Genomic DNA, 20,468 nt, shown 5'->3' on the forward strand with positions numbered 1-20,468 from the left:
TAGTGACTCAAGGTTTCTGAGCCTCCCTCGCCCTGCCCACTTAGGGACCCGGTTTCCTCATCTGTAAAATGGGTGTGTTAGTACCTGCAGTACTGCTTGCCTGGGGTTGTCATGGGAATTAAGTGAATTAATGCATCTCGTGTCCATAAAACAGGCCTGGCACATAACACATAGGCACCCGATAAATGTGGAAATTTGTGGCTTTGTTTTTGAGACAGTCTCACTCTAGCCAGGCTGGAGTGTGGTAGCACGATCATGGCGCACTGCAGCCTCAACTTCCCCGGCTTAAGCGATCCTCCCACCTCCGTCTCCTGAGCAGCTGGGACTACAGGCAAATGTCACTATGCCTGCCTAATTTTTTTCCTTTTTTTTTTTTTTTTTTTTTTTTTTTTTTTTTTGAGACGGAGTCTCACGCTGTTGCCCAGGCTGGAGTGCAGTGGCGCGATCTCGGCTCACTGCAAGCTCCGCCTCCTGGGTTCACGCCATTCTCCTGCCTCAGCCTCCTGAGTAGCTAGGACTACAGGCGCCCGCCACCGCGCCCGGCTAATTTTTTTTTTGTATTTTTAGTAGAGACGGGGTTTCACTGTGGTCTCGATCTCCTGACCTTGTGATCCGCCTGCCTTGGCCTCCCAAAGTGCTGGGATTACAGGCTTGAGCCACCGCGCCCGGCCTTTTTTTTTTTTTTTTTTAAGAGATGGAGTCTCACTCTGTCACCCAGGCTGGTCTCAAACTCCTGGGCTCAGGTGATTCTCCCACCCCAGCCTCCTGAAGTTCTGGGATTATAGGCACGAGCCATTGCATCCAACCAGATTTGTTTTGTCTCCCTTCTTCCTCTCTCTCCTCCCTGTACCCATGGGGCCTAGTTTATTTTTATATTTGAGACAGGGTCTTCCTCTGTCACTCAGGTTGGAGTGCAGTGGTACAGTCACAGCTCACTGCAGCCTCGACCTCCCAGGCTCATGTGATCCTCCTGCCTCAGCTTCCCAACTATCTGGGATTACAGGTGCATACCACCATGCCCTGTTAATTTTTTTAATTTTTTGGTAGAGATGGGGTCTCACTGTGTTGCCTAAGCTGGTCTTGAACTCCTGACTTCAAGTGATCCTCCCGCCTTGTCCTCCCAAAGCGTTGGGATTCCAGGTGTGAGCCATCATGCTGGGCCCCTCTTTTTCTTTTCTTTTCTTTTTTTTTTTTTTTTTTTTTTTTTGAGATGGAGTCTTGCTCTGTCGCCCAGGCTGGAGTGCAGTGGCAAGATCTCAGCTCACTGTAACCTCTGCCTCCCGGGTTCAAGCGATTCTCCTGCCTCAGCCTCCCAAGTCGCTGGGGTTACGGGCATGCACCACCACGCCCGGCTAATCTTTATCTTTTTAGTAGAGACGGTGTTTCACCACGTTGGCCAGGCTGGTCTCAAACTCCTGACCTCAGGTGATCCACCCACCTCGGCCTCCCAAAGTGCTGGGATGACAGGCGGGAGCCACTGCACCTGGCCACCTGTAGGATTTTTAGAAGCAGTATAACATTAGGACCAAGAAGTCAGACTCAGGCATTGGAGAGACCTGGGTTCACATCCCAGCCCTGCCCGTATCTGGCTCTGTGTGCTATGTAACCTGGGGCACGTCATTTAACTTCTCTAAGCCTCAGTTTCTTCATCTTCACAATGAGGGTGATGTGAATAATTGTTCTTTAGGAACTACGGGAGGAGGAAGGGGTAGGACATGTGTGAAGCAACCGTCTGGCCCATGCGACATACCCGGGAAACGGGAGGTCATCGTTGTCCGTGTCTTTATAACATTCCTGTCTCTTTCTGGGGCTCTCAGACGCATCTGGTTGTGACATTTTGGGTGCGAAGGCCCCTCCCTCCCACAGTGTGGGCTCCCAGAGCAGGAGCATCCCTAGAGAGTCTCCATCTCTCAGGGGACCTGCCTCAGTATTTATGAGGTTCTTTTGTTTGTGTGTTCGTTGTTTTTGTTTTGAGATGGAGTCTTGCTTGTTTTGAGAGATCATGCCAGTGCACGCCAGCCTGGGCAACAGAGCGAGACTATGTTTCCAAAAAAAAAAAAAAAAAGTCACTTCTGGTTTTTTTTTTTTTTTTTTTTTTTTTGAGACAGAGTTTCACTCTTGTCACCCAGGCTGGAGTGCAATGGTGCGATCTTGGCTCCACCTCCTGGGTTCAAGTGATTCTTCTGACTCAGCCTCCCGAGTAGCTGGGACTACAGGCATGCACCACCACAACCAGCTAATTTTTGTATTTTTAGTAGAGACGGAGTTTCACTATGTTGGCCAGGCTGGTCTTGAACTCCTGACCTCAAGTGATCCGCGGACCTCAAGTGATCTGCCCGTCCTAGCCTCCCAAGGTGCTGGGATTACAGGCGTGAGACACACCAGGCCCAGCCATCACTTCTCATTAACTCTGGAGTTGATGAGGCTGTTGGAATGTAAACCGCACGCCAGTTAAAGTGAAAGACCACCTCTGTGATGGGCCAAAGCATCCCTGAGAGGAAAACTCATAGCTTTAAGTCTATTTTAGGAGAGGAGAAAGGTGGAAAATAAAGAATCTAGCTTTCAACTGAGAAAACTCAAAACATTTCAAGAGAGAGGAAATGTTAGAGTCTCTGAAGCTCCGTCGGACTTTTCTTCCCGGCTGCTCGCCGGCAACCCCTTCCACTGGGGAAAGACGGGATAGCAATGGGAGAGGACAGAGAGGAAGCCTCCACCAGCTTCTGCTGTGTGATCAGGAATCAGAGAGCGAGCAGGGAATGTCAGAGGAGGTCTGTGCTCCTGCAGCTTCCACTTGATTGCCTCAGGGGATGGCAAACTCACTCCCTCCTGAGGGTTGCATCCTCCGTGTAAAGCCCTCCTGTGTGCTGGCCCTACCTGAGGCCCTGGGGACACAGAGATGATCCAACCCACTCCTGTCCCTACCTTCCAGGGGCTAACAGCCTAGGGAGGGAGATGGGTTCTTACCCAGGTCACTACAGCCCAGAGGAGGAGGCACAGAGGACAGTGAGGGGGCACAGGGGGACCCTGATAAAGCCTGGAAGAAAAGGGAAGACTTCCCAGAGGAGGAGAATCAGGGTGACAGCAGTGAGGAGCTCGGGCAACTGGCTTCTCTGCATTTCCAGCTGTGTGACTTTTGGCAGGTTCCTTAACCTCTCTGCCCCTCCGTTTCCTCTGCTGTAGGATCAGGTTGATGGCCAGGTGCAGTGGCTTACAACTGTAATCCTAGCAACATGGCAAGACCCCAACTCTACTTAAAAAAAAAAAAATTAACATGGCATAGTGGCGTACACCTGTAGTCCCAGCTACTTGGGAGGCTGAGGTGGGAGGATTGCTTGAGACGGGAGGTCAGAGCTGCCGTGAGCTATCATCATGCCACTGCACTCCATCTAGGGCAACAGAGAAAGACCCTGTCTCAAAACAAAAAAGAAGAAAAGAAAAAGGAAAAAAAAAGAAAAAAGGCTCACCTATAATCCCAGCACTTTGGGAGGCCGAGGCAGGCAGATCACTTGAGGTCAGGAGTTCGAGACCAGCCTGGCCAATGTGGTGAAACCCCGTTTCTACTAAAAATACAAAAAACTAGCCAGGCGTGGTGGCGGGCGCCTATAATCCCAGCTACTCGGGAGGCTGAGGCAGGAGAATGGCTTGAACCTGGGAGGCGGAGGGTGCAGTGAGCCGAGATCGTGCCACTGCACTCCAGCCTGGGCCACAAGAGCGAAACTCCATCTCAGAAAACTCTGGCTCGATATCGCAGTGAAGAGAAAACACTAGAAGAATTTTTTTTTTTTTTTTTTTTTTTTTGAGACCGAGTCTCACTCTGTCGCCCAGGCTGGAGTGCAGTCGTGCGATCTTGGCTCACCACAACCTCCGCCTCTTGGGTTCACGCCGTTCTCCTGCCTCAGCCTCCCAAGTAGCTGGGACTACAGGCGCCCACCACCATGCCCGGCTAACTTGTATTTTTAGTAGAGACGGGGTTTCACCACGTTGGCCAGGATGGTCTCGATCTCCTGACCTTGTGATCCGCCAGCCTCGGCCTCCCAAAGTGCTGGGATTACAGGCGTGAATCACCGCGCCCGGCCAAACACTGGAAGAATTTTAACACCCATGGCCCAGGGCTGGACGTAAAGCACGCACTTGGGGTGTGAGAGCTGGGTTTATTATTAATTCGTGGCTAAGCTACAGCCGGGATGATTTAAGTGGATTTATCCACAGGGAAAATGATGGGAGGGCATTCCCAGAAGGGAGAATCGTGGTTTCGGGAGTTGCACTGTTGATGCTTGGGGCCAGATCATCCTCTGGGGCGGGGCCGTCTTGGGCACTGTTGGGTGCTGTGCAGGGTTCATGGCCTCCGCCCACTCCGTGTCAGGAGCACCCCCCAGTGGTGACAACCGTAAATGTCCCCAGATCTGGCCAAACGTCTTTTGAGGGCAGAGTCTCCCCTATATATGGCCAGTGGCATATGCAAAGGGCCTAAACCGAGCAGGGAGAAGGTGCGTGACCCCTGGTCTGGGCCACTTTTTTTTTTTTTTTCTTTTTGAGACAGGGTCTCTCCCTGTCGCCCAGGCTGGAGTGCGGGCGGTGTCACAATCTTGACTCACTGCAACCTCCGCCTCCCAGGTTCAAGTGATTCTCCTGCCTCAGCCTCCCGAGTAGCTGGGATTACAGGCGCCCGCCACCACAACCGGCTAATTTTTGTGTTTTTAGCAGAGGCGGGTTTTCACCATGTTGGCCAGGCTGGTCTGGAACTCCTGACCTCAGGTGATCCACCCGCCTCGGTCTCATCTCCCAAAGTGCTGGGATTACAGGCGTGAGCCACTGCACCCAGCCTTCCCCCCCCACCCAAATAGCAACTTGCTGTGTCGCTCAGGATGGAGTGCGGTGGTGCAATCTCCGCCCTCTGGGCTCAAGCTGTCCTCCTTCCAAGCCTCCCAAGTAGCTGGGACTACAGGCACTCACCAACACACCTGGCTATTTTTTGCATTTTTTTTTTTTTTTGTAGAGACAGGGTTCCCTGTGTTGCTCAGGCTAGTCTTAAACTCCTGGGCTCAAGGGATCTTCCTGCCTCTGCTTCCCAAAGTGCTGGGATGGCAGGTGTGAGCCACCACACCCAGCTGGCTCTATGTCCCTTCCCAACATTTTAGTCCCAGACAGCCCTGCGGAGGGGACTGGCAGGCTCCTCATTTTGCAGAGGGAAACCCCGAGGCTCAGAGAGGTGACGTCACCCGCTCCAGGTCACCCCCGCAGGAAGCAGGTGCACAGGGACACAGAACCACGTGGCCGTTCCCAGCGGCCCCACTCAGGGCACCTCGCTCTCTTTGTTTTATGGGACATCTGCGATGTCCTAAGCTGGGTTATTTCCCCTCCCCGGCAACACTGAGATCTGGGCTGCCCCGGCCATCAGTTGACAAGTGGGGAAACTGAGGCCCAAAGGTCCCACAGCAAGGAAGGGGCAGAGCCCTGAGCTTACGCCCAGTGCTTCCTGGGCCTCTTCCCATCGCTGTGGCCTGCATCGATAAACATTTCGCAGCCTCTGAAGTCCCAAGGAGGATGCCTCAGAACAGGCCTGGCCCCTGGGATGGAGTGGGGTTCCTGAGGTTCCCAGCTGTAACCTCGTTGCTGGACTGAGGCAAGGGCCAGGGGGCCCAAGGGAAGGGCCAGAGGGGCCGGGGGCATGGAAGGTTCAGGCTTACTGCTGCAGCCTGCAAGGTGGTCCCAGGCTGGGTGCTTCCGCAGAGGGAGGACACAAAACAGGAACCCAGGCGGGCAGGGTCTCTCCCGAAGGTGCCCTTGGCCCCTGGCCACCACCCTGGGATGTTCCTCCTCCTCCTGTGCTTCCTCCCCCTCCTCCTCCTCCTCCTCCCCGGCCTTTCCAGCTTCCTGTCTAGACAGTCCCCAATTAGCCGCTCATTAAGGGGGTTAAGCTGATTAGAGCAGTTCTCCCTTCCTCTGGCAGCCTTGGGGCCTTTTCTCCGGGCAGTGCTCAGCCAGCCCCCCACCCTGAGGCTCACAAAGGCCTGGGGTGGATCCTGCCAGGCAAGACCCCCACAGCACGCCTCCAGGCCCCACATTCCAGCCTCTAGGCTCTGCCCGCTTGGGGCCTGGGCCAGGAGTGCCCTTTCTCCTGGCCGCCTCCCCCTGAGGCCTCCCTGCTTACCCGGCTGCGTGGGGTGGAGGGAAGGCGTCTTCGAGCAGCCCCCCGGTGCTTTGTTTTTGCTGCTGGTGTAACCCCACTTGAAGGTGACACAGGCCCCATCCACAGGCAGTTACTACACAGGGCAGGGCAGGCAGCCCCCATCCATTCCTCTCCTCTGTCACCCTGGGCTTCCCCCATCCCTTTTTTTTTTGAGTCAGAATCTCGCTGTGTTGCCCAGGCCGGAGTGCAGTGGCATGATCTCAGCTCACTGCAACCTCTGCCTTCCAGATTCAAGCGATTCTCCTGCCTCAGCCTTGCAAATAGCTGGGACTGGGACTACAGGCACCCACCACCACGCCCAGCTAATTTGTGTATTTTCAGTAGAGATGGAGTTTCACCATGTTGGCCAGGCTGGTCTCGAACTTCTGACCTCAAGTGATCCTCCGAGCCACCGAGCCCGGCCTGCCCATCCCTTTTGGAGCGTGGCCTGGGGAGGGACAGAGTTGGGTTCCAACTCCACCTCCACCCCCGCTTGGTTCTATTGCTTTAGGTGAGTAACTTCTCCCATCAGGCCTCAGCCTCCACATCTGTGAAATGGGTGCAGCTCCTGTAAGCTCTGCACAGGGCAGCTGTGAGGACCACATTATGCGAGGAGGCTAGTGCCTTCACAGAAGGTCCTCACCCAGGGCAGTGCTGCCCCACCCCCAGGGACACTGGCCGGTGTCTGGGGACATCTGTGGTTGTCACAACTGGGGGTGCTCTTGACATGGAGTGGGTGGAGGCCAGGGACGCTGCTCAGCACCCAGCAGTGCCCAGGACAGCCCCTCCCCAGAGAACGAGCCAGCCCCAATGTCTACGGTGCTGAGGCTGAGAAACCTGTGTTAATTAATGTGAAAAAAAAAAAACTGAGGCTGGGCACGGTGGCTCATGCCTGTAATCCCAGCACTTTGGGAGGCCAAGGCTGGAGGATCACTTGAGCCCAAGAGTTTGAGAACACAGGGAAACCCTGTCTCTACAAAAAAATACCAAATGGGCTGCACGTGGTGGTATGTGCCTGTGGTCCCAGCTATGGAGAGGCTGAGGTTGGGAGGATCTCTTGAGCCCAGGAGATCAAAGCTGCAGTGAGCTATGGTTGCCCCACTGCGCTCCAGACTGGGCAACAGAGCGACACCCTGTCTTAAAAATAAAAGTCTGTGCAGTGAGCTGAGATCCGGCCACTGCACCCCAGCCTGAGTGACAGAGCAAGACTCCATCTCAAAAAAAAAAAAAAAAAGGCCGGGCGCGGTGGCTCAAGCCTGTAATCCCAGCACTTTGGGAGGCCGAGACGGGCGGATCACGAGGTCGGGAGATCGAGACCATCCTGGCTAACACGGTGAAACCCCGTCTCTACTAAAAAATACAAAAAACTAGCCGGGCGAGGTGGCGGGCGCCTGTAGTCCCAGCTACTCAGGAGGCTGAGGCAGGAGAATGGCGTGAACCCGGGAGGCGGAGCTTGCAGTGAGCTGAGATCCGGCCACTGCACTCCAGCCTGGGCGACAGAGCGAGACTCCGTCTCAAAAAAAAAAAAAAAAAGGTCTGCCCCCCACTCACACCAGAATAAACTCTCAGTGGGGCAGACGGTGTAAACCAGGGGACCCCCAGCTCCTGGGATTCACCTCCTCTCTCCCTCCCACTCAGGGTGTGGATTTCAACATGTGCAGCCTCCTGGGACCTCAGCAGGGCCGAGGATCATGGGACGCAGAGTCTCTTGGGGGTCCATGGAATCCTCTAAGCCAGGGGGTTTTACCTAGGGGTGATCCTGCCCCCAGGGGACACTGGGTGACATCTGAGGACATTTGTGGTTGTCACGACTGCAGGGTGGTCCTAGCATGGAGGGTGGGTCCAGGGACACCTGGGAGGCCAGGGACACCGCTCAGCACCCTGCAGTGCCCAGGATGGCCCCACCCCAGAGAACGATCCAGTTCCCAGAGAACGATCCAGTCCCAAATGTCTACAGAGCCCAGAGGAGGCCTTGGTGCACTGTCAACGCCCAGTGGTCACTGCTGTCCTCAGCAGATTCATGACCTGCGTCGGTGCTTCTGTCCACTCCACGCGCCCTGCGTAGGGCCCCCTCCTGGACCCCAGACCCTAGAGGCCCAGCAAGAGTGGGCCTTGGCCCCCTTGGGGAGCAGGCATTTCAGTGGGAGATGGGCTTGTTTGTTGAGCACACAGATGGCTGCCCCGACAGGGGTGATGAGGGCCTTTCGTTAAATACAGAGAGGAGGTCAGATGGGCGCGTGTGTTAAACAGACATGAAGAAGCTCCGACGGGGGAGCCCGCGGGCCTGCGTGCTCCCTACAGTCAATATTCTCAGACGGGGCATGCAGGATGCGGGGCGGGGCATACGGATGTGTTCCCTGAGAGGAAAGACGGCCACTGAGATGGGTGGGGGACGCACAGGCCCGCTGGCTGAACAGGGAGGTCCCACCGGGGTCCCAGGCATGCCTGCTGAACAGACGGAGGATGCTTGGAGGCAGGGTGCAGAGTCAGTGTCTGCAGAGCCTGCCGGGAGCATGCTGGGTTATTCTTTCTCGCAGTGCCTGGGCTGCGCTCCCCCCTCCTTCCTGCCCTGCCCTGGCTCCCGCTGGCCCCATCTCAGGAAGCTCTAGCGGTGTCTGCAGGGATGTGGCGGCGGGGGGTGGAGTCTGAGCCAGACTATTTCCATCCAGGACAAGCTGTTCTAGGAAATCCTCCTAAGTGAGCGTCTGACAACCCTAACCTCATTCCCGCCGTGGCCCGCGCCTGCAGGGAGCTGCCAGCCCCTACACACACTCATACACGCTTGCACACACACGTGCATGCTCATTCATATATGCACGCACCTGTGCAAGGCATGCACACATATGTATGCGTGCATGCTTGCACACACGTGTACATGTGTGTGCATGCATGCACGCACACATGGACATGAACATGCAGGTGCGGGCACACACGTGTGCGTGTATTCACATGCACATTGCACACGCATATGCGCATTCACATGCATAGACACATGCACAGACATGCACGCATGCATACATGTATGTGCACACACAGGCATGCACACATATACAGACATGAACGTGCATGTGCAGGCATACACATGCAGGCATGCACATGTGCACAAACGCTCACATGTGTACACACATGTACACAGACATGCACGCATACGTGCATCTATGCACATGTGTGCAGGCATACACACATACATGCATGCACATGTATGTATTCGCATGCACACGTGCACAGGCATACATACCCACACATACATGCCGACAGGACCAGCCCGGCCTCCCTGCCTCCAGGCCACTCTCATTCCTGCCACATCCTCCTGCCCTAGAAAAGCCCAGGCCTGGCTGCTGGGGCCCAGCTTGGTCACAGACTTCATGGCATCCCACTGGGCAGTGGGGCCTCTCTGGATGGCTCAGCCTCCATGCCCAGGGCCTCCGGAGTGTTCCCCCGTGAGTGTTCACAGACTGGGCATGAGTGGAGGCGTCATCCTTCCTGCCCCTCGTGTGGGTGTCCTGGGTGCCAGTCTTCTCCAGAGCCGGGTGTTCCCGGGTCCCCGCAAACTGCTGACCTGCTTCTGGGATGTGTCCCAGCGACACCTTCACTCCTCACAGCATGATGTGTGCAGGGCCGTGGGACAGCTGGTTCCATAGCGACAAAAGTAGATGAAGAGCCGCGTGTCCCCCCGGCTGGGTCCTGGATCTGGGCTCCCTCTGGGCTGCAGCCATCAGAGAGGACAGAAGTTCCCTGAGTGGTAACCCCATTCGGGGAAGGATACAGCGATGCTGGGAGGACAGAGGAGGTGGGGACAGGGCTGGGAAGGGGCTGTGCCACACAGATGGCTGGAGGTACCTGTGGAACCGTCAGCAGGAGACCCAAAACACGGTGACACCCTCACCGTTTCTCATCAGGGCATCACCCGGGGACACCAGGTCACATTTGGGGACATCTATGGTTGTCACCGCTGAGGGGTGCTCCTGGCATGGAGTGGGTGAAGGCCAAGGATGCTGCTCAGCACCCTGCAGTGCCCAGGACAGCCCTCCACAGAGACCGATCTGGCCTGCATCAGCAGTGTCGAGACTGAGAAATCCTGTGCGAATTATTTGGAAATACTGAGTTATGTCACTGCTCACACCAGACACCAGGAGAAGCTCCTGACAGGGCAGACGGTAGAAACCAGGGGGACCCCAGCTCCTGGGGTTCACCTCTTCTCTCCCTCCTCACTCGGTGTGGGTTTCAGTGTGTGCAGCCTCCTGGGACCTCAGCAGGGCAGAGGATCATGGGACACAGTCTCATGGAGGGTCCATGGGATCCCCTAACCCAGAAGGTCTCACCCACAGGTGATTCTTCCCCAGGGTGCTTTTGGTGATGTCTGGGGACATCTGTGGTTGTTACAACTGGGGGGTGCTCCTGGCATGAAATGGGTGGTGGCCAGGGACACTGCTCAGCACCCTGCAGTGCCTAGGAGAGCCCCACCCCAGAAAGCGATCCGGCCCCAGTGTCCGCAGTGCCCACCTGAGACACCCTGGAGGTAAGGAACTCCAAGGGCCAGGTCGAAGGGATGCTAAACTCATCACCCTGTTTGGATGGTCTCAGTAGATATGTTTTACCTTCAAAGAAATGTAAAAATCCTTTCTAAAACTGTGGCTCTCCAGGGCACGCCTCCCTGAGATTCCATTTCCAGGGATAGGGTAGGGCCCAGGACACTGCATTTTTCAGGCGAGATGTGATCCTTAGCCCTCACTTGAAAAAGCTTCCCTGGGGCCAGGTGCTGTGGCTCACGCCTGTAATCCCAGCACTTTGAGAGACCAAGGCAAGGGGATCGCTTGAGGCCAGGAGTTTGAGACCAGCCTGGGCAACATAGCAAGACCTCGTCTCTAAAAAAAATATTTCCTGGGCATGATGGTGCATGGCTGCGGTCCCACCTACCTGGGAGGCTGAGGTGGGAGGATCACTTAAGCCCAGGAAGTTGAGGCTACAGTGAGCTGTGGTCGTGCCCCTGCACTCCAGCCTGGGTGACAAATAAATTGGCCGGACGCAGTGGCTCATGCCTGTAATCCCAGCACTTTGGGAGGCCAAGGTGGGCGGATCACCTGAGGCTAGGAGTTGGAGACCAGCCTGGCCAATATGGTGAAACCCCGTCTCTACTAAAAATACAAAAATGACCCGGGCGTGGTGGCAGGCACCCGTAATCCCAGCTACTCAGGAGGCTGAGGCAGGAGAATTGCTTGAACCTGGGAGGCGGAGCTTGCAGTGATCCGAGATCACGCCATTGCACTCCAGACGGGGTGACAGAGCAAGACTCTATCTCAAAAAAAAAAAAAAAAAAAGACACCGCCCCAGAAGGCCAGGCATGTCCGCTCCAGAGCCGGAACTCCACCCCAGCCTCCAGGAAATACCCAAAATGGCCCTCTTTGGGACTCTGTGTTCCCACTTCATTTTAAAGACAGGGTGCAAGTGTCAAGGGGTACCCTGACATCTCCCCACTCACCCCAAATAGCAGCAGCAGTGGCTCCTGCAGTAACTAACATTTTTCGAGCTGGGTGGCTGACGTTCCCTCGGAAAGCTGGGCTGAAGGCATCCTCAGAGAATGCCCTCATGCCCAGGGATCCGGGACGGCCGTGGGCTTCACCCACACAGGCACCCCTGGCGCAGTCCTCACACCTGCCACTCCCACACTGCTCCCGATGGAAATGCCAGAGCTTTACAGAATCCCCTGTTTTATGAAAAGGGGTGGATGTGGCGGCTCACCCCAGGTTGCACAGCCCCATGGCCAGCCGGGGTTTGAACCGTGGACCACCTGCTTCCCCCACACCCAGGGGCTTTCCAGGGAGGTGCCTGGAGCGGGAGGGAAGCCAGCATTTGGTGGGTGAGCCTATCTGAGTCCATCCATCAGTTTTTGGTTGGTTTGCTTGCTTGTTTGTTTTTGAGACGGAGTTTCACAGTTTCGTTCTTGTTGCCTGGGCTGGAGTGCAATGGCGCAATCTCGGCCCACTGTAGCCTCTGCCTCCTCAGGTCAAGCGATTCTCCTGCCTCAGCCTCCCGCATAGCTGGAATTACAGGTGCCCACCTCACACCCGGCTAATTTTTGTATTTTTAGTAGAGACAGGGTTTCACCATGTTGGCCAGGGTGGTTTCGAACTCCTGACCTCGTGATCCGCCCACCTCAGCCTCCCAAAGTGCTGGGATTACAGGCATGAGCCACCGCGCCCGGCTGTCCATCTGTTTTTTCTGTGTTTGAGACAGAGTCTGGCTCTGTAGCCCTGGCTGGAGTGTAATGGCGTGATCTGGGCTCACTGTAACCTCCGCCTCCCAGGTTCAAGCAATTTTCCTGCCTCAGCCTCCCAAGTAGCTGGGATTACAGGCACCCGCCACCACGCCCACCTAATTTTGTATTTTTAGTGGAGACAGGGTTTCACCATGTTGGCCAGGCTGATCTTGAACTCCTGGCCTCAAGTGATCTGCCCACCTCAGCCTCCCAAAGCACTGGGATTACAAGCGTGAGCCCCCGTGCCCGGCCTCCATCTGTTTCTTCATTTGTTGATTCACTGAGGAGGGTGCGAGGGGCTGAGCTGCTGAGTTGGGGGCTGTCCCGGCTTCTGTCCCAGGCAGCCTGGGAGGTAGTAAGGCCCCTGTCTGCAGAGTGACGCCAGCAAGGCACTGCAGAGGGTGGATGCACCTCATTTCAGATCCCGGGAGGCTCCATTCCTTCCTCCCGTGTGGATGAAGGAAGGCAGAGCTGAGCTGGGGCTTGTCTGCACACACTTAGCCAGTCAGGGTCTAACTGGGCTTCGGACCTGACTGTCTCTGCCCTCCCTGCGCCTTCTCTAGGGCTCGGGTGACTTCTAGGTGATGGGGCAGTCGGGAGCCTTCCCATTTCTCTGGAAGGAGAGTAGGCAACAGGTGGGAGCGAGGCCCAGGGGCACGTGCTGGTACCCAGCTCTCCATCCCCTGGCCGTGCCGCCTTGGCCAGCCCCTTCTCTGCTCTGAGCCTCCGTTTACTCCTCCGTGTAATGGGCTCACAGCCTCTCCCCTTCAGGATTCTAGGGGAAGAGAAGGCAGGGTGATGAGGCTTCCTATCCCTTCGGAGGCTGGCTTTGGGGAAGGTCCAGGGCTCCTGGGGTGTGACCAGCCTGTGACTCTCTCGTCCCACCCCCTCCACAGGCATCTCGTCCCCGGTGAAGAAGACAGAGATGGACAAGTCACCATTCAACAGCCCGTCCCCCCAGGACTCTCCCCGCCTCTCCAGCTTCACCCAGCACCACCGGCCTGTCATCGCCGTGCACAGCGGTGAGCGCCACGGGCCCCTGGCAGGGAGGGGCAGCGGGCCCTGCGCTCAGGCCTCTCACAGCCAGAGAAGTCCCACTGGATGTCTGACCATGAGTCGTATTGCTGTAGCCTTCTAGGTGGGCAGAAAACCACAGAGGTGCCGTAGTGGACAGCGCCCGGGGCCTTGTCCCAGCCCAGCTGAGAGGTTGGACTCAGTCTCTTTGGGCCTCAGTTTCCCCCTTAGTATAAGAAGAGGCTGCAACCCAGGGCTTACCCTTCACCTCACTCCCCTCACCCCCTGTCTCAATCTAATCCCTGCATTCCAACCCCAGACACTGATGGACAGGCAGGATCAGAAGCTGCCAACGAGGCCCGGCGCAGTGGCTCACGCCTGTCATCCCAGCACTTTGGGAGGCCAAGGCAGGTGGATCACGAGGTCAGGGGTTCGAGACCAGCCTGTCCAACGTGGTGAAACCCCATCTCTACTAAAAATACAAAAATTAGCCAGGCATAGTGGCACGCACCAGTAGTCCCAACTACTTGGGAGGCTGAGGCAGGAGAACTGCTTGAACCCGGGAGGCGGAGGTTGCAGTGAGCGGAGATCGTGCCACTACACTCCAACCTGGGTGACAGAGTAAGATTCCATCTCAAAAAAAAAAAAAAAAAAAAAAAAGGCTAGGCTCGGTGGCTCACGACTGTAATCCCAGCACCTTGGGAGCCCGAGGCAGGTGGATCACAAGGTCAGGAGTTCGAGACCAGCCTGTCCAACATGGTGAAACCCCATGTCTACCAAAAATACAAAAATTAGCCGAGCATGGTGGTGTGCACCTGTAGTCCAAGCTACTTGGGAGGCTGAGGCAGGAGAATCACTTGAACCCAGGAGGCAGAGGTTGCAGCGAGCCGAGGTCACGCCATTGCTCTCCAGCCTGGGCAACAGAGCAAGACCCTGTCTCAAAAAAAAAAAAAAAAAACAAGGCCAGGCACGGTGGCTAACGCCTGTAATCCCGGCACTTTGGGAGGCCTAGGCGGGTGGATCAAGTGGTCAGGAGATGGAGACCATCCTGCCTAACACAGTGAAACCCCATCTCTACTAAAAATACAAAAAATTAGTTGAGTGTGGTTGGCGGGTGCCTGTAGTCCCAGCTACTCGGGAGGCTGAGGCAGGAGAATGGCGGGAACCTGGGAGGCGGAGCTTGCAGTGAGCCGAGATCGCGCCACTGCACTCCAGCCTGGGTGACAGAGCGAGACTCTGTCTCAGAAAAAAAGAGAGAGAGGCATCTCCACCTCGGCCGGGCACGGTGGTTCACGCCTCTAATCTCAGCACTTTGGGATGCCAAGAAAGGCAGATCACCTGAGATCAGAGTTCAAGAACAGCCTGGACAGCATGGTGAAACCTTGTCTCTACTAAAATATGAAAATTAGCTTGGTGTGGTGATGCATGCCTGTGATCCCAGCTACTCAGGAGGCTGAGGCCCAAGAATTTCTTGAACCTGGGAGGCAGAGGCTGCAGTGAGCCAAGATCGTGCGCACTGAACCCCAGCCTGGGCAACAGAGCAAGACTCCCATCTCAAAAAAACAAAACAAAACAAACAAAAAATCACCTCCCATGGTTGCCATTGGGATTAAGCGGGACCAATTGTAGGAAGCCTCAAATATTGCTTACTACCCCACGTTCTAGTGATAAAATATTTAGTTCTTTACGCAGTCATGCACACAGAGAGGCAGACCCAATCAAAGCAGTCATTTGGCCCAGGGGTCAGCAAACGCCAGCCCCCCGGCTGCCTGTTCTTATGAATAAAGTTTTATTGGCACACAGCCACGACCACATCTTTGTATATGTCCCGTGGCAGCTCCTACCCTGCCTCAGCAGAGCTGAGTAATAACAGCAGAGACCACGTGGCCAAAAGCCAAAAATATTTACTATCTGGCCAGAGGCTAGGGAGACGGGGGAGTGACTGCTATAAATAGTGAAAATACTAAAAATCACTGAACTGTTTAGAAAGAGGAAAAGGCAGGCATCACAATAGAATATGACTCAGCCATGAAAAGGCACGAGGCTCTGACGCAGGCCACCTTGAGGACGTCACGCTCAGTGAGAGAAGCCAGACACAAAAGGCCACACAGCGTGTGATCCCATTTCTATGAAATGTCCAGGACAGACCCAGCCACAGAGGCAGGAAGGGGATGTGTGGGTGCTGGGGCTGGGGGAGGGGGTGAGGAGTGATGGCTGATGGAGACGGGGTTTACATGCTGGATTTAGGCCTGGCACAGTGGCTCATGCCTGTAATCCCAGCACTTTGGGAGGCTGAGACAGGTGGATTGCTTGAGTCCAGGAGTTGTGAGACCAGCTTGGACAACATGATGAAACCTCATCTCTACTAAAAATACAAAAAATTAGCCAGGCGTGGTGGCACATGTCCCTGCTACTCGGGAGGCTGAGGCAGGAGGATCACCTGAAGTCAGAAGGTCAAGGCTGCAGTGAGCCATGATCATGCCTCTGCACTCCAGCCTGGGTGACAAAGCGAGATTCTATCTCTTAAAAAGAAAAAAATCACTATTCAGCCATTTGCAGAAAGAGCTTACCAACCCCAGGTTTATAGTATAGACCATGGAGCCAGATGGGCTGGGTTCAAATTCCGGGACTGCCACCTGATACTGTGTGGCCTCAGGCAGGTGACACATCCCCTGAAGGCCACCCTGTCATCCTCTGTTGAAAAAAAAAAAGATGGGGCCGGGCGCGGTGGCTCACACCTGTAATCCCAGCACTTTGGGAGGCCGAAGTGGGCAGATCACCAGAGGTCAGGAGTTCGAGACCAGCCTGGCCAACACAGTGAAACCCCATCTCTACTAAAAATACAAAAGTTAGCCGGGCGTGGTGGTGTGCACCTGTAATCCCAGCTACTGGGGAGACTGAAGCATAATTGCTTAAACCCAGGAGGTGGAGGTTGCAGTGAGCTGAGGTCATACCACTGCACTCCAGCCTGGGCGACAGAGCAAGACTGTCTCAAAAAAAAAGAAAAAACCCAGGCTCGGTGGCTTACACCTGTAATCCCCGCACTTTGGGAGGCCGAGGAGGGAGGATTGCTTGAGCCTAGGAGTTCAAGACCCGTCTGGGCAACATAGCAAGACCGCTACATCTGCAAAACTAAAAGATTAAATTAAAACACAGGATAATATCACAGCCCCATTGGGGTTGCCGTGGGAGTCAGGGAATTTGGGTGTAAATGTGGTCAGTGCGGCTGGGGTTTTTTTTGGTTGTTATTAAACGCACTGAGATGCAGGCAGGAATCACACCCGCAGACACACAGTCACACGGTCACAGAGCAGACCGGCTGGAGCCCCCAAGTAATCCCCGCTTCCCACTGTCTCCGCAGGGATCACCCGGAGCCCCCACCCGTCCTCCGCTCTGCATTTCCCTACGACGTCCATCCTGCCCCAGACGGCCTCCACCTACTTCCCCCACACGGCCATCCGCTACCCACCTCATCTCAACCCCCAGGACCCGCTCAAAGATCTTGTCTCGCTGGCCTGCGACCCAGCCAGCCAGCAACCTGGACCGGTGAGTCGGGCGGGGCGCATTGGGGCCTCTCCTGGCAGCTCCGGGTGACCTCCCGGGGGCCACGTGCTCACACGAAGGCACAACTTCTGCTCTGAAGGGTCTTGGGGACTCGGCTCTGAAGTCCCCTCCTCTGTCGTGCTGGGAAGCAGCTGGATTGGGTCAGAATTGAGATGCTTTCGGATGCCAGGGTTTCAGACACGTCACGTCGCACCCTGTGGGGTCTGGGTAGCACCCACAGGTCCCAGCAACTGCGTGAGTGGTACTCGTGTTAACACAAGGCAGGGAGGGACTGGGCATAGCGGCTCAGGCCTGTGATCCCAGCGCTTTAGGAGGCCAAGGTGGGAGGACTGCATAAGCCCAGAGTTCAAGGCCAGCCTGGGCGCATAGCGTGACCCTGTTTCCACAAAAAAAAAAATACTTCAAAATTAGCCAGGTGTGGTGGCGGGCGCCTGTAGTCCCAGCTACTCAGGAGGCTGAGGTGGGAGGATCACTTGAACCTGGGAAGTCGAGGCTGCAGTGAGCTCTGATTGTGCCACTGCACCCCAGCCTGGGTGACAGAGCGAGACCCTGTCTCAAAAAGGAAAAAAGATTTGGGGCGGGGGGCAGGAAGAAATTGATTGCAAAAAACCCACCAAACTCAGTTCAAGCGAGACAGCGTTTGCCAGACTCCACAGGAAGCTTTGGGTGTTCAGAGCTTTTCGGACTTTAGAACCACGGGCCGGGCCGTGGATGATGGCGGATGATGGCGTGCTCGTAATGAATTAGGAAAAACGCAGAGACCCTGCTGTTAGGAGGCAGTGGCACTGTTTGGAAGGAACTCAGTCGAGTTGGCGTGCAGGGGATTTACGGAGGAGATGCAGTGAGCGTGGCCCCAGCAGTGCCGGGCTTTGAATGACACCAGTAAGCGGGCGTCCCTAGGCCCCTCCACCTCCAGCTGTCCTCAGACCCACCAAACCCGCCATGGTCACACCCACGCTCTGGCTCCCCCAGCCTGCCATCCCGCCCGGGGCCGTGCACAGAGCCGGGGGCGGCCGGCGCCAGCAGCCCGAGGTAGAGGGGGAGCCCACCCCTTAACCACGTGTCTCTCTGTTCCCCCAGTTAAATGGAAGTGGTCAGCTCAAAATGCCCAGCCACTGCCTTTCTGCTCAGATGCTGGCACCTCCGCCCCCGGGGCTGCCACGGCTGGCGCTCCCCCCTGCCACCAAACCCGCCACCACCTCCGAGGGAGGAGCCACGTCGCCGACCTCGCCTTGTAAGCACGCGGGAAGTGGTGCCCTGGTGGGGCGGATGTCCGCAGGGGGGCCTGTCCCCTCCCCAGCCCCACTGCCAGGTCAGAGGTCAGGCCCGACCCTGCGGGGCCTGGCGAGTTTGGTGGGTCTCCGGAAAACAGCCCGGGGCCACATGGTTGGGCCCATGTAGGGCTGAGGCAGCCTTAGGGGCTCACCAGACCAAGCCACGGGCCAGGATGAGAGTCCAGGGTCTGTCCCCTTCGCCGAGTCGCCTGGGGGACCCCGGTGCCCACCATGGGCCATCAGAAATGCTCCCTGGTGTGTCATGCAGCTGACAGTGGACATGGATCTCACAGTGGTGGCCCGAGGGCCAGACTCCACCCCCAGACTGGTCTTTTGTGGAAAAGGAGAACAGTTGTTATCATTTTAAAATCAGGACGTTTTACATAAACATTTCCAGAGTTCTGGCTTCTTGGGGAGGAAGGAGCTACGCCAGGCGCAGTTCCTTTGGGTGATCTGGACTGGACCACACCTTTAGATGGGACCCTCTTTGCCTGTCCACCTGACCCAGAAGCCCCTGGGTTGCTGGCCACTGCACCTTCTAGACTTTTCCGCCCTCTGGATGTGGTTCTGGGTGGCCGCTGGATGGCCCCTCGGTCCTGGCATCCTCGTCCTGAGGTCCACCCTGTTCGTCCCCAGTGGCTCTATCCCCAGACTGTCCCGTGACCCCCATGCAGGCTTGGGTGGGTCACCCACCCTCACAGGGCGCCAGACATCTCAGAACCCAGAGACCTCTCCCCATGGACTCCATCTGCCCCTCACCCCCCTTTTTGAGCATCTCTGTCCCTCACTCTCCAAATGAGACCCCCCCACCCCACCCCACCCAAGCAGTTGGTGGCCATGGTTCCTTCTGTGCGCCCTCAGCTCCTCTTCCCCCTGCCCCGGCGTTCCTCCCCCCGGCCCCACTGCCTGCCAGAACCCGGGCTGCCTGCCCATAAAAACCGGCTTCTTTGGCCGGGCGCGGTGGCTCAAGCCTGTAATCCCAGCACTTTGGGAGGCCTAGGCGGGTGGATCACGAGGTCAGGAGATGGAGACCATCCTGGCTAACACGGTGAAACCCCGTCTCTACTAAAAAATACAAAAAAATCTAGCCAGGCGAGGTGGCGGGCGCCTGTAGTCCCAGCTACTCGGGAGGCTGAGGCAGGAGAATGGCGTAAACCCGGGAGGTGGAGCTTGCAGTGAGCCGAGATCGCGTCACTGCACTCCAGCCTGGGTGACAGAGCGAGACTCCCATCTCAAAAAAAAAAAAAAAAAACGGCTTCTTCTGAGCACTGGCTGGAGGAGATCGGCCCCAAATCCACCCTGGGCTGGAATCCCGCCTCTGCAGCTCTCTCCCTGTGTGACCTCAGGCAGGTGTCTTCCCCTCTCTGAGCCTCAGTTTTCTCAGCTGCAAAATGGGTTCGCCTTGGTGCCCAATTCCCAGGGCAGTGGGAAACAAGCCGGTGACATGGGTCAGGGAGGCAGGGAGGACGTTCCTTGTGGCGCCTGACGCTGCGTGGTGTCAGGCAGCTGTGGTCATTCTTGCCCCCCGTCCCTGCCTGCTCATCTGTGAAATGGGAGCATTGACTGCATAGGATCCACTCAGGGCTCAGTGGGATCATGCCCAGAGCCTGGTATGCAATAGACACTTAATAAATGCAGGATCCTGCAGAGGATCCACTCAGGGTTCGGTGGGATTGTGCCCAGAGCCTGGTATACAGTAGACACTTAATGGACGCAGGATACTGTGTAGTATCCACTCAGGGCTCAATGGGATTATGCCCAGTGCCTCGCATACAATAGACACTTAATAAATGCAGGATCCTGCATAGGACCCAGTCAGGGTTTGGCGGGATTGTGCCCAGACCCTGGTATACAGTAGACACTTAATAGATGCAGGATGCTGCGTAGGGTACACTCAGGGCTCAATGGGATTATGCCCAATGCCTGGCATACAGTGGACACTTAATAAATGCAGGATAGGCATGGATTCCACCCCCCTTTCTCTGCACGGGGGCTCTTAACTGCAAATCTACTCCTGCTTCTCCCCCTGAGCCTCGCTGCCTCCAGCTCCCCCAAGCCCCAGCCAGGACAACTTGGGGACCCCACCTGTTGCAGCTTCTTCTCCCCCTACCTGGGTCCCGGCCTGTCTGAGGCCCCCATCCCCGCTGTAGCACCAGGCCGTGAGTTACTCACACGCCGACAAAATATAATC

General features: G+C 56.2%; 1 protein-coding gene across 19 annotated transcripts in view; it reads left to right on the forward strand.

Annotated features, from left to right (window-relative positions):
* NFIC (nuclear factor I C) overlaps positions 1-20,468 on the forward strand; it is a 112,096-nt gene that overhangs the window by 78,540 nt on the left and 13,088 nt on the right. For 10 of the 19 annotated variants that reach the window (XM_028839220.2, XM_077979038.1, XM_077979040.1 and 7 more), the window contains exons 7-9: positions 13,322-13,447; positions 16,801-16,985; positions 18,084-18,237. In XM_028839220.2, the coding sequence (XP_028695053.1) occupies positions 13,322-13,447; positions 16,801-16,985; positions 18,084-18,237 (465 nt within the window). Of the gene's footprint in view, positions 1-13,321; positions 13,448-16,406; positions 16,986-18,083; positions 18,238-20,468 lie in introns of those variants that run through there. The other 9 variants (XM_028839222.2, XM_028839224.2, XM_077979043.1 and 6 more) reach the window with 2 other exon arrangements.

Source organism: Macaca mulatta, chromosome 19 (assembly GCF_049350105.2).
Source record: "Macaca mulatta isolate MMU2019108-1 chromosome 19, T2T-MMU8v2.0, whole genome shotgun sequence".
NCBI lineage: Eukaryota > Metazoa > Chordata > Mammalia > Primates > Cercopithecidae > Macaca > Macaca mulatta.